This window comes from Lygodium microphyllum, chromosome 14 (genome assembly GCF_053477565.2).
Source record: "Lygodium microphyllum isolate KBCC chromosome 14, Lygodium_microphyllum_v1.1.10, whole genome shotgun sequence".
Lineage (NCBI taxonomy): Eukaryota > Viridiplantae > Streptophyta > Polypodiopsida > Schizaeales > Lygodiaceae > Lygodium > Lygodium microphyllum.
Genome location: NC_141148.1, coordinates 14,791,084 through 14,809,807, shown reverse-complemented (window position 1 = coordinate 14,809,807; position 18,724 = coordinate 14,791,084). Strand labels below are relative to the sequence as shown.

General features: G+C 41.9%; 1 protein-coding gene across 2 annotated transcripts in view; it reads right to left on the bottom strand.

Annotated features, from left to right (window-relative positions):
- LOC148025346 (NADH:ubiquinone oxidoreductase, 17.2kDa subunit) overlaps positions 1-17,599 on the bottom strand; it is a 75,123-nt gene extending 57,524 nt beyond the window's left edge. The window contains exon 1 of one of the 2 annotated variants that reach the window (XM_087692387.1): positions 17,389-17,599. In XM_087692387.1, the coding sequence (XP_087548513.1) occupies positions 17,389-17,468 (80 nt within the window). In that variant the 5' untranslated portion in view covers positions 17,469-17,599. The remainder of the gene's footprint in view (positions 1-17,388) is intronic. The other variant, XM_087692386.1, reaches the window with a different exon arrangement.
- Positions 17,600-18,724: the final 1,125 nt, after the last annotated feature.

The window sequence follows — 18,724 nt, the reverse complement described above, 5'->3', positions numbered from 1 at the left end:
CAGACGGCCAAGAGTTGTTCCTCAGAGAAGACAATGCGCAGGGTATTTAACTGGGGGCACTCGCAGAATGCACCAGTGTCTAACCAGAGGTTTCCATTGTGCTTTCCTACTCAAAACCTACCAAACACACTGTTGTACTGCCGGAGAGAGGGGAGTTGCTGCAAATGGAGGGAGCAACCGGGGGGGGGGGGGGGGGGACGGGGGAGGCACGATGGCCAGTCAGCGGGGGGCAATTCGACAGGGCAAGGGAGCGAGGGCAGCGACGCGTTGGTAGGGAGCTGTTGTCTATGGCTAGACTACCTAAGGTGAGCTCCTTGATATTGAAGGTGACTTCTCCTATAAAACCCCTTACCTCTCTGCATTGAAAAGTCTAAGTGACAAGGTGCGGAGGTGGGTGGACACGAGTCGAATGAGAATCCTATCTAGCATTACGTCTAACCACAGTGACCCAAGAATCATCCTAAGGAGGCAAATTCCGACCAACCGAAAGTGATGCATGCTTAATACCAGCTTGGGAAACATTCTTCTTTCCATCCATGTTCATGCTGGACGAGAGGCAAAGGATCAGCTTCTGGCTACTGGGGATGATGGTCTTGCATATGCATGTCAGGATCCATAGAACACTGCAATACCTCAAGGCTTCTATCACCTTTTGAAATGAAATGGCCCAATTGGCCACATCTAAAACAGTGTCCAGCAAACGTGCCCCATTTCAGCTCATAAACCAACGTTTGCAACCCTGGAACCTCAAAACAAATTTTGGTCGGGCGAGGTTTCCCTATATCCCAAAGTATATAGGCCCTGTTTCTATTGCGGGAGGCCAACAAAGGCTCCACCAACACCTCACCAAGGGTTCTCAAAACGAAAGGAAGAAGTCGCCAAAGATGTGCAGGAAAATCAACCACCTCCACCCAAATTGGGCATGCCTGCCTAAGTACCTCCTGAAACTCAACCATAGGCGTCCATGGCACCATATGTACTAGCTAACCATCCATGAACAAAGGAATACGTTGCATAATATGAGCATGCACTTCCAAGGAACAAAAAAGGACCTCAAAGAACCCGCTCGGTCCATCATAAATCTCTTCAACGAGAGGGGCCTGCACTTGCCCTGAAGCAACATCTTGACACACCTCAACACTGACAAGCATAAACTGCAGCCAAGCACCAATCCTAGTAATCAAAGGAGTCCTTCCTGTAAAGTAAAAGATGGCTGCCCTCTCATGGAAAGCAGCAATCTGCTGTAAGACCAAGTCAGTTCCCATGTCAACAACCACATGATCCCCTTCCAGTAAAGAGCTTGCTTTACCCTCATTGGCGTGAACATAATCTGACATAAGATTGTTGGCAGTGGCTAGCATAAACTGAAGAGACCCATCAATTTGTGAGCATGAAGCATGAACATCTTGCTAAGGCAAATTCGGGGCACATAAAACCAGTTCATCAACCGACGATGTACGACGTTTACCCATCTCATCCCCATCCATCAATTGGCCAGAATCTTCAGCTGACAAGTCACCATCTAATTCTGCCAAATCTGTCATCCCCGTGCCCTATATGCTGGTCGAGAAAGGCCATATCAGTACCATTTGACACCTGCAGATCCACCATAACAGAACTTTATGCTGATTACAAGCTTTGTTCTCAACCCTGACTGGCTGTCTCAAATCTGAACGGAATCTATCTCCTTCTTCAGGCCCTGCATGTATACTGCACCTGTTATGCAATCAGACTGTGAAGGACTGCACTTGTGAAACTTGTGCAACAAGGCCCTCATGATGTGCTTTCAAGCCCTCTGCACAGGTTGTGATTCTGCAAACAGTCAGTTCTACAATCAAACAGGCTGTCACCTGTAGCAGGTCGACAGTCTACCCTCTCTCTCTCTCTCTCTCTCTCTCTCTCTCTCTCTCTCTCTCTCTCTCAGAGTCGCAGAGCAGGGTCATGCAGGAAGGAAGGTCGCACGACAGTTCGCACAGCAGGTCGATCGATCGTATGTTGACAGGTAGGCAAGGGCAGGGCTCAATGTCAAAAGCAGTGTAGAACGGACCCTGCGCTGGTCTGAGGGGAGAGACCATTGTTTTTCAAATGCCCTCCATCTCCTTCCCCAACAATGCTAAATTTTTAAAAATTATTTTCTTAAATTAATCTTAGCCCCCATCCCCCTCTAATTGCCATTGCTATCCCATCCCACCTTCCATTTACAAATTCTACACATTGCTGCAGGTGTAACCTTCCCACACTCACGACCCACACACAGAGCCTCCACCGGGGTGACACCTCGGAACAGCTGGTATGATGATGAGTGCCGTGAGACCAGAGCACGGCTACAGAGAGAGAGAGAGAGAGCACTAGGGTCCACTACCCATAGACAAGGACATATACTCTTTAGACGCCTCACACAGTGGAAGAAAAGAACATTCTTGGCCCAGCTAGAGCGAGACCTATATCAGTTATTCTTGAGCCAGGACTTTAGAGAGGCTTGGAGGCTTTTCAGAGAGTATTACCCGACCACACCTATTACGTCCACCGCTATATGGGAGGAGTATGCAGCTAGTCTTTATATTGTGGAGGGTCAGCCACCTCTTCCTGATCCACTTGAGCCTTGTCTAGAGATCACCACTTTCTTTACAGAAAGTAGGGTCTGAGAGGCCATTGACAGACTTGGCAGAGGAAAGGCACAAAATCATGATGGATTAGTAGCCCAACACTTGATCCATGCTAGAGATTTGGTGGCAAGATTCCTAGCTTACATGTTTAGCAAAGCCATGTGTGAAGGCCTACCAGAAAGCTAGAGCACGAACACTATTGTGCCTATCCTCAAGTCAGGGGACCCTACTCTACCCAAACTATCATGGTTGGCCATACATTGGCTAAGTTATACGCTTCCATCCTTGAGCATGAGTTAAGCAAGTGGGCCCATGGCCGACGGACCTACTGCTACTTTGTGGAGGGAAGGGCCCATGGCCGACGGACCTACTGCTACTTTGTGGACTTCCACAAAGCCTTTGACACAATATCGAGAGACATGCTAATAAATAGATTGCATGCCATGGGAGTACTGAAAGAGCTCAGTTGGGGTATTTTGGTACTGTATGAGAGAGTTGTGGGCAAAGTCCGGACACCTGAGGGCCTTTCAGCACCTATTTACTCCACCATTGGGGTGAAGCAGGGATGCCCCCTCTCTCCGACATTATGTGGCATGTACATTGATGGGATTGCTGAATACATTTCATAGGAAGGAGGTCGAAAAGCTCCACTAGCTGGCACTTGGATACCTCTCCTATTGTATGCAGATGACATTGTATTGATAGTTGACTCTCCAGAGAGTCTACAGAGACACTTGGATGCATTACAATCCTATACTTTGGACAATGGGCTTTCAATGAACCTCGGTAAAACCAAGGTGATGGTATTTAATACTACACCACAGTGGGTCAAGAGATCAACACCTTAATTCACATTTGGATTTGAGGAGCTGGAGTATGTGGATTCTTATACATACCTGGGAGTCTTCTCCACAAGGCCCACCTTTTCTATGCGAGAGGCAACGAACACTAGATTGACTCGCGGATACACAGCACTAGGTGGTTTGGAAAGGATATGCTCATAGGTGCGATTCCAAGAACCCCGCACCAAGCTATGGCTCTTCGATACACTGGTCACATCCACACTACTTTATGGAGTACAGATATGGGGGCCCAATCTTGACCACCGTAGCAGATCAAGGCACACTTATGACGAATGGAGGTCGATGGAGAAACCCCTAATGTCCATGATATCCAAGATGATCAGATGTAAGGCCTAAGTGCCACATGAGATCATTAGAGCCGAGCTAGCAGCTACACTGATTGTGGTAGAGGCCCTCACCTGATCAGTCACATACATACATAGCTTAGGGGACTTACCCAAACACAGATATGCACGGTTGGCCCTTGAATCCTCCAAGCAGCTTGCCAAAGAGAGTGATACTTCATGTTGGTATGCACAAATGTCGGCCTGGTTTGAGCTACATGGCTTTAGCATGGACAAGTTACCCCTCTTCCAGTACTCCCTTGATGCACCATCTCTTGATCTGAGTAAGTTAGAGATCCGCAAGATCATCGGGATGGATCTTACCCAGTTGGATATCAAGCGAACATGGTTGATCCCAGGTAGGCCTAAGCTAGGGACAAAGATGGCTTTCTACCGCGAGCATTTCCTTTGTCCTACAGATGATGGATTTATTGTTCGCCCGAGATACATGGACACCCACCTTTCCGATGGGATCAGATGTACTATTGGCCAGTTGCGTACCTCCTCACATCAACTAGAGATTGAGACTGGCAGATATAGATCCATCCCACCAGAGGAGCGCATATGCCAGATATGCCAATTAAAGCCAGAGACAGAGGAGTATTATATCTGCCGCTGCCCAACGGTATTATGAGATCCGTGGTTGTTTCCACTCTCTCTTTAGAGACGGATTTGGACCACTATCTAGAGTCATGGATTTTACCGATCAACGATGCCTTGGCCTCTTTCTGACATGTGCCTCAGGAGTACAGCTGCTCCAAGACATCGAGGCCCTTCACAGAGGCAGCTCACAAACTTCTTTGCAAAGGAGACTCAAAAGATTTCAAGACAGTTACAGCCACAGTCCACACGAGAGCCTCTCTCACCGTCACAGTCCACACACAGACAAGGAGTACTGATTGATCGAGCCATTCATCTTAGCTAATCCAAACGTCCTAGGCCTCAACATAGACACCAACGACACTTGCATAGGTATTTACAGGGGATTATTGCTCGGGCTAGAGCTAGGCCTCCATACCCACATGAGATTGTACCATTTGGAGCTCATTGTTACTAGATAGAGCTCTATGTTTTACACATAGCCCTAGTTAGTTTCCTTTCTTATTTTGCTTTGTGCTACATATTTTGCCCAGACAATTGTACCATCATACACATGATTGTAACTCATGGTCTCATAGGTCATTTTGGCCTTTTGTAGACGTTAATTTATCATTTCATCTCTCTCTCTCTCTCTCTCTCTCTCTCTCTCTCTCTCAAAAGAGTGAATAGATTACAATATCAATTCTCTTTCTCTCTTGCCTCCCTGATGTGTCCATACATATATTAAGACCCTTCCAAACACTTACTATGTGGGGTACTTTGCCTGGATTCTTATCCAAAGTATTTGTACTTTCATTTTATGATTATATTAGGAGCTATATTTAGGGGGGGTTGTAACCACTTACGCATGACCTCTTAAGTTAATCCTGAAAGCTATACCTATATATTTGGCCTCTGGTCATATGCCCAATGCCTTTGAGCCATGTTGCCTTTTGATTGGCCCCCGAGCCATGCACACATACCTATGAGCCATGCCTTACTTCAAGTCCCTCTGCTTTTCGGTAGACCATGTCATGATCTTCCTCACGATGCATCTCTCACTTTTGTATCTCCTTTCCAGAATCATTATGTAGGATTAGACACTACCTCTTCCAGGTAAGACATTCCCTTTTTTCTTTCTTGTATGTTTCGTGTCACAAGTTCAACCACCCACAATCCGAAGGAGGGAATAATTAGATTAATTTATCCTCATTTACAAGATTATTGTGTAAAAGTATGTATTTAAGTGTGAACACCTTTTATACCACTTAGCATTTAATAAGGGTCAAATGTGTAGGCGAATATCTCAGCCTGTATATTCAAGTCCTATCACTTGTACTTTTATCACAAACTATCATATCAATCTATTCAGCTTCTTGTGTACTTGCAAGGGCTCTCTCTCTCTCTCTCTCTCTCTCTCTCTCTCTCTCTCTCTCTCTCTCTCTCTCTCTCTCTCCCCCCATGGAGTTCTATCTGCCATAGCCTGCAAGTCACACACAACATTTAAGTACGTGTTGCACATGTGAAGTGCGACTGAGATTATTTCATATTTACAAGCCAAAGACCCAAGAAAATCAATGGATCTCAAAGGAAAAAGTTGTCTTAAGTAATGTTGCACAAATACTAGGTAGTGTCAGGTGCCAAAAATTGACCTAAGACATTTTATTAGCGATAAGTGATAGTTGGTGACACTAGGGATTTGGCATTTAAGGATACTTAATGCCAATCCTGAGGCTAAAGAAGACTCAAGAAAACTTGGGAGATGAATTGGCCTAGCCAATTTAATTGTCTCGTTGGTCAAACTAGTTTTTTGGCCACTAAAATAATCATTACATTAATTTTCAGAATTTTAAAGCTGAAAATTAATTTAATTGTGCAAATAATGCTGGAAAATGAGATTAGAAGATTGTCACTTACCAAAACATGCCCATGAGAGTGGGAAAGACATTTTTGAGGCTAGGGAAGAGAGAGAGAGAGAGTCATTCTAGCCTTGTGCAAGCTAAGAGAAACAAGCAACAGGCTGCCATAGCTGCTACAACAGTTGAGCTGCTACAACAGTTGACAGCCAGCTGAAGACCCTCCAAGAGCTAGTGACATGACCTGAAGAGAGTATAGCAATAGGTGACAGGAATTTGAGGGTTGTTTCAACCAAGCAAACATCATATTTGGTGTGTCCTATCAATGGAGACACCTTTCATGGCTATCTAGACAAGGCAGCAGTTGATTCTTTCCATTTTCTCGCAATGAAAGTTTAAATTCTCTCTCTATTCAACATTCTGTCTCATTCTCTAGTCATTTTCCAGTCTTGCTCCAAAGATCTCAGCATTCTAATCCCTAGAGGCTAAGAAATTTTATTTTTCTTTGCTGTAAACCCTAATTTATAGCAAAAATTAGGGTTTGACAGCAACCTTGAGAAGCGTGCCAAGAGATTGATACCTCAAGACTTTAATTTTCAGGGCTGAAAATTAATTTTTAGCAAGATTTAAGTGAGGGACCAACCAACATTCGAATTTGGGGCAAATTTCATTTCAAGTGGCTTTTGGATTATGAAGGAATCTAAAGGAATCTTATTTTCAAATTCAATTGCAATTAAAGATAAAGAAATACTAAAAGGAGCGCCAATTTTGGGCCAACAGGATATCCAATGTCCAAGATTGATTGGCAAATGTTTGTGATTCAGCATGTTATTAATTATTCCTTGATGTAATTGAGTTATAATCAGGTTATTACCACCCCTCTAGAGAAGGAAGACTCAATTCACCCCCAACAAATCAAGGGGTAATTTGATTTCGAAGCTTGTTGGTCATTTATGACAGCAAGCATAGCAGCCAAAAATGTTAGAAACGTTTAGAAACGAAACGTCAGAAACGTGTTTCATAAGTTTCTTTCAAGAAGGGGTAAAATAAGAAACGCGGGTTTTTTATATAGGGATTTTTAATAGTTTTGACTAGGGAAAGAGGTTCTAAACCTCTATGGAACTCTCTCTTAAACAAAGAATGGCTGATTGAGCTTGAGTGATAATAGAGTCAATTGAGAATAATAAATTATACGTTACATATCCATGATCCATTATTGACTTGTCACTTATGTCAAAGTTAGTCTTTGGACAAGCTATACTATGGTTAAGAACTCAAACATTATGATTCATAAATATCATACAAAGAAAATTGAAATTAACATGTAAATAGCCTATCTAGTATGGATTGAGTCAAGTTGCAACATTATGATTCTCATTTCAAAACAAAGTGACAAAATGTCAAAATCAAGAATGAGTCATAATATATCATAAATAACACATAAATGAGACTAAAGTCGTATAATATTCAAATCTCAATACAAGAATAGATACTAGATTGACAAAGTCCAATAACTAAACAAAATCACAAAAAAATCAGCCTTTCATCCAAAATCTTCAGTCCCTCACGAGTCATTACATATCATCATCATCATGTTTAACATTGCCCAATAGTTTTTGTCAAAAAAACCATGTTTTGGGTCCCAACTCACCAAAAAAATATAAAAAAATAAAACGCCCACGTTTTTTACTCTTAGAAACATTTCGTATTTTAAGAAACATTTCATAAGTTTCAAATTTAAAGAAACGCATTTCTTAGCTACTATGACAGCAAGAGACGCTTGGATTAGTGCAAGAGATTAAAGATATTATAAGCACGGCAAGTGCTCTTCGACAATGAGAAGATTACTCTCACAACTTACAAGAGAACTTGAAAGAGAAATGAAACTAGAACTTCATTGCGAGATAACTCAACTACAAGAGAACTTGATTACAATAGAATCCTCGCGAGAGCATGGCTTGATTACAAGACAAGATTCGATACTAGACTAGACTAGAACAAGACAAGAACTGAAAGAGGACTTACCTCGCAAGAGCCTCACAACTGGTGTTGGCAAGACTGAAGGGCTTGTAGCCCATGACTCCTATTTATACTATAGCCTAGGGAGATTAAGGGGAACACGTGTCATTACAGGAGGATGGCACATGGCATGGCATGGCATACATACAGATACATGGCATGCTGACATCAACGATGACATGACGATGATGAGTCTTCTAGAATGTTCTAGAACATTTTGGAATCTTCTAGAAACTCCATGGTTTTACCATCTTGCATACAAACCAAGGATTGTCGTTGTTGGAGTGTTCGCTACATTACCCCCCCTTCTAACACTAAGTTCCACAAGGAGCAATGGTGTGCTTTTGAATAGGCCTTGTCTTGGTTGGGTATTGAAGATGAAATTTGTTAACCTTAACAGAAGCTCTTTGAAGCTATACAACTAGTTGGCATGTTCATTCACTTGCATCATAGCCCTTCCCATGGACAAGATACTCTAATTTGCCTCTTGAAATTCTCGAATCCAAGATTTTGTCTATTTCATATTCTTGGTGATCTTCAATTATGATTGTAGGTGATGGCTTTGGTATTCTTCCAGGGATATTGGATGTATGACATGGCTCCAAGACTCAAACAAAGAATACAAGATGGATTTTCATGGACTAGGGAAGTTGAAGACTAGATGATTGGATTTACTTCAACAAGAATCTTGAAGGGCCCAAGTCATTGATAATCCAGTTTGTGAGAGAGGCGAGAAAAACATAGATCACATTAAAGAAACCAAATTTAATCTTCAATTTCGTATGATGGATGTTGTATGTGAAGCTTATCTACATTTCTCTTATATTTCTCTTGAGCTTGTTTGATTTGTGCTTGCAACTCTTTATGAATATCAAAGAGGTGTTGAGCTAAATTTGTAGCAATTGGATTCTTCTCCTATGATTTTACATGATTGTCTATCCTTTGGTGTTGACCATAATTAGCAAAGAATGGTGTAAATTGAGTGGAGGCATGGAAGAAATTATCATACGCAAACTCAACAAAGGGTAATAAATCACCCAATTTTTTCAATGTTAGTTGATTGTGCATCTAAGGTATTGCTCCAAGACTTGATTTACTATTTCTATTTGTACATCACTCTATGGGTGATTGGTTGAAGAAAGATTCGTTTGTACTCCCATAAGTTCAAAGAGGCTTCTCGAAAACCCAGATATAAACTAGGGACCATGATCATAGACAATATCATCAGGTAACCCATGGTGCCAATATAATTGTTCCACCAAAAGCCTTGTCTAATAAAGGTAAGCATTTGGCTAATATGCATAGCCCATTTATGCCAATGTTTAGTTCAAAGCTAAACCATCGATTACTCTCGAGCACAAGGGAGTCAAAATGCACTCTATGTCAAAATAACAAGTATGCTCTAATACCATGTCAAGATATGCGACGGTGCAGAGAGACAATAAGGTTTGCGGGGAGAAATAGTGTGTACGGCAAACACTAAGAGAGGAGAGAAACTCAAAAACACAAGGATATGGTGATGATGCACTAATCGAAGTAATTATTTACTACAAAGGGAAGGACAACTATCAAGGGAGTGAAGCAAAATCCTTTGATGCCATCACAGATGAAGAAGATGACTACCAATTGTCGAGGGAGCGAAGCACGGTTGTCAAACGCTAGGAAGAGAACCAAGCTGCAAAATGCAGCAATAGAACACCACAGTAGAACGCAGCAGTAGAACGCCACAATAGAACGTTGCAATAGAACACCGTAGTAGAACGTTGCAGTAAAGCGCGGAAGTAGGATGCCACAGTAGAATGTGGCAGCAGAATAATGCAATAGAACGCCAAGTAGAAATGGATGGAACCTGGAAGGTGGCCACGAACTGCAATGTCCTCCAATAGGGAGGTGAGCAATAGTGGCAAGGAGAGAGAAGGATGTTGGAATGACAAAAGAAAAGTGGTGAATGAATGAAAAGAGAGGTGAGAGTATGGAACGAATGAAGAGGAGGCCTATTTATTGGCCTAAACTGTCTAGAGTGGCGCACCACTATGTGGGCGCCCACTAATAAAAGTACCCAAAATGAGGGTACAAGTCCTGCTTGGGGCTATCAGTGCGACAACCCTAATTGAAGTGTAAAAACTAAAAGGTGGTTTCTTAGCACCCCCTCTCAAGCCCAAAAAGGGATAAAGAAAGAGAAGCAAAGAGAGGTATGAAGAAGATATAGAGAATCTCGGAGATCCAAGATTTCCACCTCAAAGGTAACCTGAAGTGAGGAATAGTAGACAGAATGAACTATAGAATCTAGCTCAACCTCAGAAGAGAAGCCACTTGCTCCATAACTCCATAAGATCAAGGTCATCAATAGGAGAAATGATTGAAGACAGCCATCCCCAAAGGGTAAATGGGGGGAAGAAACTTCATGACAACTAGGTACCCCCTCTGAAGATGGAGATGCAAGGGCCCCCTCTAAAGCCGAAGAAGAAGTAAGAGCCCTCTCTGAGAGCAAAAAGAGTATGCCTGCCTCTGAATCCCCCTCTGCAAGAGAGAGGGAATTTAAAAACTCATGAATCACAAACTCTGAATCATCTGATGACGAAGTGCCACCAGTCGTGCCTAAGAAGGTATCTAGGGTGGCAAAGATGTCGAAGAACTCCTAGAGATAGCCTCTCAAACCTGAGTAATCAAGGGCCGATAAAGGTAGGGCCAACACTGAGCCAAGGGAGGGCAACAGTTTATGTCTCTCAATGGAGTGGACTACAGAGCCGAAGTAATGGAAGAAGTTAGATAGCCACTATCTCTCGAAGGAGCGGATTGACAAGTAGACAATATCCAACAATCATTCTCTCTCGACAAAGTGGATTGCAGAACCATGGGTTGTCGAGGTGGCATTCTTAAAACCCTAGAAGAAGTAGAAACAACCTCCATAGCACAATCTGGCAGTCGTAAGGAGTTTGTGGTACCTGACAATCCTCATTTTGCTCGAGAGGACTTAGTACACATCACATGCATCTTATTGCCTTGAGCATAAAAATCTAAAAATCGGGGCAAAATAGACTCTATGGCCTAGAAGGGAGAGGTGGCACAACGAGTGCCTGGGGGTACACATTACTCCGACGGTGTAGGGAGCAAAGGTCCATGTCAACAAGCATCGGTGGGGGGGTCAGATGATGCCAAAAGAGAAGCACCCAGTGGTTTGTCCATCTGCCTATGGAGAAGACATAGCACTAGAGTGTCAACTTGTAAAAGGGTGGGAGGGAGAGGAAGAGAAGGTAATCTCTATCTCCTGGTGATGCAACAAAAATGAAGGGAGAAATCACTAGATGATGCCAGACCCACAACCTATCTTTGCTTTCTCTTATGAATGGGATCTCTAGCTCTCTAAGCTCCTACAATTTGATACTAGGTAAGAATAACATGTATGCTCTAATATCATGTCAAGATAATAGGTATACCTTGATATGCAACAATGCAAAGAGACAATCTGATACCACGTCAAAATAACAAGAATGCTCTAATACCATGTCAAGATAATAGGTATATTGTGATACCATGTCAAGATATGCAACAGTACAAAGAGACAATAGGGTTTGCGAGGAGAAACATAGAGTGTGTACAGCAAGCACAAAGAGAAGAGAAACTTAAAAACACAAAAGAACATGGTGATGATGTACTAAATCATGCTATGAGAATAAAAGTTGATATAGTGAAGCCAAAGCTCAAAAGATCATTGCACTGTCCTATCTAACACAGGCAACGGCACCTATGGGAAACCTGAACAATGAAGAGAGTAAAATGGAGTCCTCCAAACAATAGGCTATCAAAGTAATCATTGGAAGATGAAGGATAATTATCGAGGGAGAGATGTGCAATCCTCTAATACCGTCAAGGATGAAGGAGATGATAATAAGTTATCGAGGGAGCGAAGCACAGTACTCAAATGCCAAGAAGAGGTCCACGCTACAAAGCGCAACAGTAGAATGCCACAATAGAACACAGCATAGAACACGGTAGTAGAATGCCAAAATAAAAGGTAGTAGTAGAATACGGCAATAGAATGTGGCACTACAGCTGAAACCTGTCTACGACTCACATAAAGCAATAGTTCCTTCAATTAACAACTGGTCTTTTCACACGTACACACAAACAAAGACCTCACTCCCTCGCTCAACACTAGATTGGCCCCGAAGACTGGCGCCCCTCTCGATATTTCTTTATTAATTAAAAGATGGAAAGTTATAAAAAATGAAATGTTCCAAAATACATAACCTGTGAACAGTTGGTTTTCATCTTTTCTAAGTAAATCCCAGTTGCATAACGATAGTATAGCATAACCAGAACATCCCTTTCAAGAAAGCATTTTCTGTGACCATAACTCAATAGTTCATGTGCAGAATTGCAATCTGTATAACTTTGTATTTACTGTTCTTACTGTCCAGCATATCCAGAACAACATCCCTTTTGCCCTAGTATTATTCCAGCAGTAAAACTGTCCCACAAACAGCACTAAATCAGAGCTGAAAAACCATGTTCCTGTGTGGCATGGTTATCACTTTCTTTAGTTCCTTCAATGGAATCAACCCATCATACAGAGCATTTCCTTTGAGAATAGAGAGAGAGTTGACCAGAGGGAGCAAGCTCTACCTCCGTACATGAGTCAAAGACAAAGAAGTACTCTCCATAGCTGATGAACTTGCAGCAATCTGCCCTCAGCTCCTCAAAGCTACATTCTCAAATTTGCCCCTCATGCCTATTACGTTTTTTTTTAATGTTCTCTCTCTTTTTTGGGAATTTGTGCCACATGGCATACATGTAACAATTTTCCCGTTTAAACCTTCCAGTCTAAAATTCTCCATGATTAGTGCAAAATTTCACCACGGCATAGACCAGAGAATTAATCCTCTGCAAAAACAAAGATATTGATACGAACACATTCCGGGATCCAAAAATAGTAACTCCCTAAATTTTAGGGATGGTGACCCCTGCATTCCTCAAGTTGTTCTGAGCAACTTTTATCATTGCAACCACATCAAAAAGTGTAATGTGGCTCAATTAAGGTGACTTTTATTGCATAAGTATTCTTACATGTGCATCTTCTCTCTTGGCCAGACTCATTGTCCTGCACCATCTTCAGTGGCTAAGCACACAGTCCCAAACCACTAGCATTCTATTCTTCAGTGCCCATTCAATATGAAACTCGTCCTAAGGCTTAGACAAACCATTAGTCCAAATTGTCCCAATGGCTGCCTCTTCTGGCCATGCAAAGATCTCGGCTTAATCCAAGAGAGCTCTGGGGGTAAAAAGCAACAACAACTAAAGAAAAGAAAAATAAAAAATATTTATATAAGTAAATAAGGAAAGCAACTGCAAAAACTATCACCACCTAGTGACGAGCACTGCAATAAAACGCTACAGTGGAATGCGGTAGTAGAATACCACAGTAACACGCCAAGTAGAGATGGATGGAAGGTGGAAGGTGGCCACTAACTCCAATATTCTTTACTAGGGGTGTGAGCAACAATATAGCAAGGAGAGAGAAGGATGTCAGAATGGCGAAAGAATAGTGGTGAATAAATAAAAAGAGAGGTGAGAGTATGGAATAAATAAAAAGGTTGCCTATTTAGAGACGTCAGCTATCTAGGATGACTCACTGATAAAAGTGCCCTAAATGAGGACGCAAGCCCTTTTGGGGACTATTAGTGCAAAACCCTAACTTAAGTGTGAAAACTGAAAAAGTCGTTTCAAAACACTATCTAGTCGACTTCTTGCTTGATATTCAAGAAATGTTACAAATTGCCAAGAAAAGTATTAAAATAGTCCACGATTATACTATGTTTTATGCTAGCCACAGTCATACTTCTCGAGAGCTCCAAGAGGATATATAGATTTATCTTAAAGTTCTAAAAGACTCCTATTCAACAACTACCAATAAGTGCTACAAGTTACCTTCAAGGTATTCTAGACCTTTTCAAATTCCTAAGAATATTAGTAACATGTATGTCCTGAGGACATGTATTTTTGAAACCTCACTTAACATGTGGATCAATTTTTAATCACATGATTAAGTAAATGTTGCACATATGAGGTGCAACTGGGGTTAGAGAAAATTTATGAGCCCGAGACCCGAGAAAATCACAGGATGTCAAAGGCAAAAGTTGCTATAAGTTATGTTGCATAGGTACTTGGTGATACCTGGTATCAATTGTTGGCCTAGGTTATTCATTTGGCCATAAGTGTCAGTTGGTGACACTAGAGATGTGGTGTTTAATGGTACCTAACGCCGATCTAATGGTCAAAGATGGCACAAAGAGACTCGAGAGTGGAAGATGCCTAGCCAATTTAATTATTGGCCAGTCAAATTATTTTTCTGGGCACCGAAATAATTATTAGATTAATTTTCAGTAAAAATTTAAAGGCTAAAAATTAATATTTAATTATGGATAATATTAAAAAACCAATTTGAAAAGGCTACCACTTGGCAAACTTGCCTATACATGCTAGTAAAAGGGTAAAGAAGAGGAAAAATGAGATCATTCTTGCTGTAGCAAATGTGGGAGAGCTATGAGCAGCCATGGCCAGCCTATTTTCAGCCATTGGAACTAGCCATGAGTGAGTGAGCTTTGAGGAGGCAATTGCAGACTCGAACCCTCCATAGCTAGGCAAGTGCATCCAGGTACAAGGTGACAACTAATTTGGGATGTCTCAACTATAGGCGACAGCATTTAATGTTGTTGTGGCAGGGCAACAATTGCATTTGACTGATTTTCAGTCATTCTTCGCGACAAAACTCTAAATTTTCTCTCTCTACAGCTTTCTCTCTCATCTACAAGGTGACCCCACATAACTTCCTAAGGAACCTGCCACATAATGGGTTCTCCCTTTTGAATCATATTCTTGGCGGCTCTTAGGTTATGAGCAATATGCCATCCAATCACTTTACAGATTGCAAATGCTTGAAAAAGCTCTATCGACAATTGTTGAGGTAATCTGCAATGGTGCAACAAAGGGGATGGACCCACCACAATAACAGAATGACGTCAAATAATCGACCCACTTTCCTAGCAAATTCTCGCAGATCGACCCTCTTTACCTTCAATTAATTTGAAAAATGATTTATAAGGCCTATTATTTACATCTTTCATGGGCTGCCTGCATATACCATTATTAATGAGGGCATCCACAGCCTCTCCACAGCTGACCAGGAAATGGGAATAGGGAACAGGAACAGAGAGGACCATGAATTGCCATTCCATGTAACTATGTAGTCACATGCAATAGGCATGAAAAGGAACTGGGAACAGGGAACGGGGACAGGGGACCCAAAAATGGCCATTCCTCCTCACCCTCTTTTGCTGCCAGCAGGCTGTTGGTGGCACCACTCAGCCGTCCAAGACCTTCAGGCCGCTGCATTTTCACTGCAGGCTGCCACCAGGCCTCTCCTACACCTGTTACTGCTGTCGCCTGCTCTCCTGCTCTTCTGGTGGTTGCATTTTCATCTCCAGTACTCTTCTAGGGCTGCATTTTAGTTTCCAGCTACCATCCCACCTGTCAGAGATTGTCACCAGGCAGTGCATTGCTGTTTCAGTCAATCTCAGCCCCAACATAACAGTGATTTGACATCCAGCTCATGTCATTTCAACTGACCCTTTGCATCAGACTTCTTCATCGACATTGTTGGTTGCTGCACTCACTATCAATTCTCAGAGGATGACATTCTCTACCTCCCCCTCAGCCCATTCCCATGAGAGAGGCTGCTGGGCAGCCTCCACTCCTTGAACTCCCTCAGTTGTATCTCTTCCCTACATCATTAGTTCATAGCAACATTCATCCTTGGGCATCCAGAGAAGTGTTAATACACTCTCAGTGTTTTCTCTGCAAACCTTAGCCTATCTTCACAAATTGGTATATCCAGGTCTCTTCTTGTTAAGACTTGAGAGTTGACTCCATATTCACAACTCTGAGATACAATTTTGCATAGGCTTTAGAACTAGCAAGAGTCCTTGCTGGTTGTAGTCATGTAGCACATAACCAGGATTCGATGACATGATTCTGATGCAGAGGCAAGCTGTAGTCTTCTTTTTCCAGAATCAGACTGCAGAGATGTGTGATGTGACCAATCAGAATGCTGCTCAGTGCTGCATCTGGTTGTGAATGATTCAATTTTAACCCTTTTCATTGACAGATGCAAGGTCCCACAAATCTTGAGCAATGCCCCACTCCAACTTGTGTGACAGTTGTGCTCATGCAGTTGCCTCTGCCCCAGCTTGCATGGCCTTGATATGTTTGATTTCCTTACACAACTTTGGCAACTGTTGTCAGTGACCCACTATAGTAGGGTGGCTAGTTCCTAGCTGCATTCAAGCATCAATCAGATTAGCTCAACCTTGCTTCAATTCAGGCAGGAGCTTCCAGCCCTTAATCTGCAATTCCACTGTATTCCTTTGTCGCTGTGCTCACCTCAGCTAAAGTCCCTTTTTCCCTGAGCAGACTAGCACCACCACTTCTGTTGGTGGCCAACTATAGTGGTGAGTATACTCTCCCATTGGAGCAGGTGCCCAAGCCACTGGTCAGGTATGTTCCAAGTACATAGCCAATGGACTGTATTGCAGCAAGTCCCAGTGTTAACTGTTTTTTTCTTTTTGAATTGGACCCGCATATCCTATATGACAAATTCCTTGAAGATTATATCTTGAAGAACCTAATTTTGCTGCACCATCACAATGTTGATTCCGACGTTCAGAGCGATTATTGCTTACGCAAAGCCCTGCAATGCCCAGGATATTTGAACCTAGCAATGCAAATGGCCATAACCAACACGGAATGTCCCTTAGATGACGCCATACTTATAACTTCCCACTCTGATTTCGACGCCCCATAATGCGCACATGAGCTGTCATGTAGGCATTCTCCTGAGGCAGAATGATATGACTTCATTTGACCGAGACAGATCCAAAGTTTAACCATCTCGCTGTGCGGGCTCTCGCACTATTGGCCTTTTTTCTTTTTTTAAGTAATAACGTGTAGACATCATTCATACGAGGAGATCGCTGGTCGATCCATCGAAATCTTAAATGTGGAGCAAGATCCTCTCGATAACAGGGTGCTTGAATTCACAGAAAAAATGAGTGCCAAGGATTGAGAAGGAACGATGAACACTTACAGCATTCCTTTGGGGGAGATTTCGCGCAGGGCACACAACTTGCTCTTCACTGTGTTGAAGGCGGTGCGCACAAACTCCATTAGCGTTACACCACCAACAGCGAGGAAAGTCTCAATCCATCCAGTTCCTACAGTTTATAATAAGAAGCGCGCGTCACAATTATTGCCCTTCCGAGTCTTTTTCCCCATTGGTTTTTCTCTCTTCTCCGAACTTCCAAGGTTTGCATACATGTGCTGAAAATTTGCATTAAAAAAGCTAGCATAAGGGTCCGCCACATCTATGTGAATAGGCCAGTCCCACTTTGTGATGACCATGTGGACAAGCTATGACGCATAAGCGTGTGCCAATATCAATACGAATATTCCCAACATTGTCGTGACCACATGGACAAGCCATGAACTTTGTGCATACATAACTTTGTTTTAACATGATCAAATGATAGATTAAAGTTCAACATATGCAAAGGGGCAATAATGTGGTTTATCCTTTAGTCAAAAACTCAATGTTGAGTTATCAATTAGAGCCCTTAATTAAGCATAACTACCACAAAAGAGAATGGTACACATTGCTAAAAGATTATGGATTGACAAGGAATTCTTGTATCCGTGAGGGAGATGAATACCTAGATTTGATCACTCTGTTATGGTATGTAGAAAGTGCAGGTGTTGAGATTTTCTGGAACTCATATTACATGATAATCACATATTTCATGTGCATCTCACTCCCTTATGTTTTGTCCATATCCATATCCAAATGTGTTTTAAGACCAAACAATCATTGATTTGTTAAAGTATGTTGTGAATAACTCCAAAGGTGTTTTAGGACTAAGCAACGATGAGTTCCTTGAAGTAATTTACTGCATTGAAGCATGTTGCGCATAATTTGTTAGCTCTTTTAACAATCCTAAATCTATTTAGTGCCATGTTTTTTTTAAACATGATACCCATAAATGTGCACAAACAATCTTCATTTAGCTTTAATTTGCTAGAGATCCTATCCTCGTATAGGATTTCCTCCCAAACCCACTTTGTTTTGTGTCTATATCAACTCAATATATCCATGTTCTATTTGTAGATCTCTATATAAGAGGTAAGAGGGATACCTTTTTGTCAATTAGTTATGTTTAAGACCCTATAGGGCTTTTGATCGAAAGCAAGAGATGGTAGTATGATAGTTGACATACTTTGCTTAGGTAAGGAAACTCTTTTTGTGATCTTTATATATATTTGGAAAGGAAGACGCAATGGACTTTCTTTAAGGCAAAGCTAGAGTTAAGGAATATTTTGATCTAAGCTAACTAAAATATGATGGTGATGCTCACATGACTGGACTACAT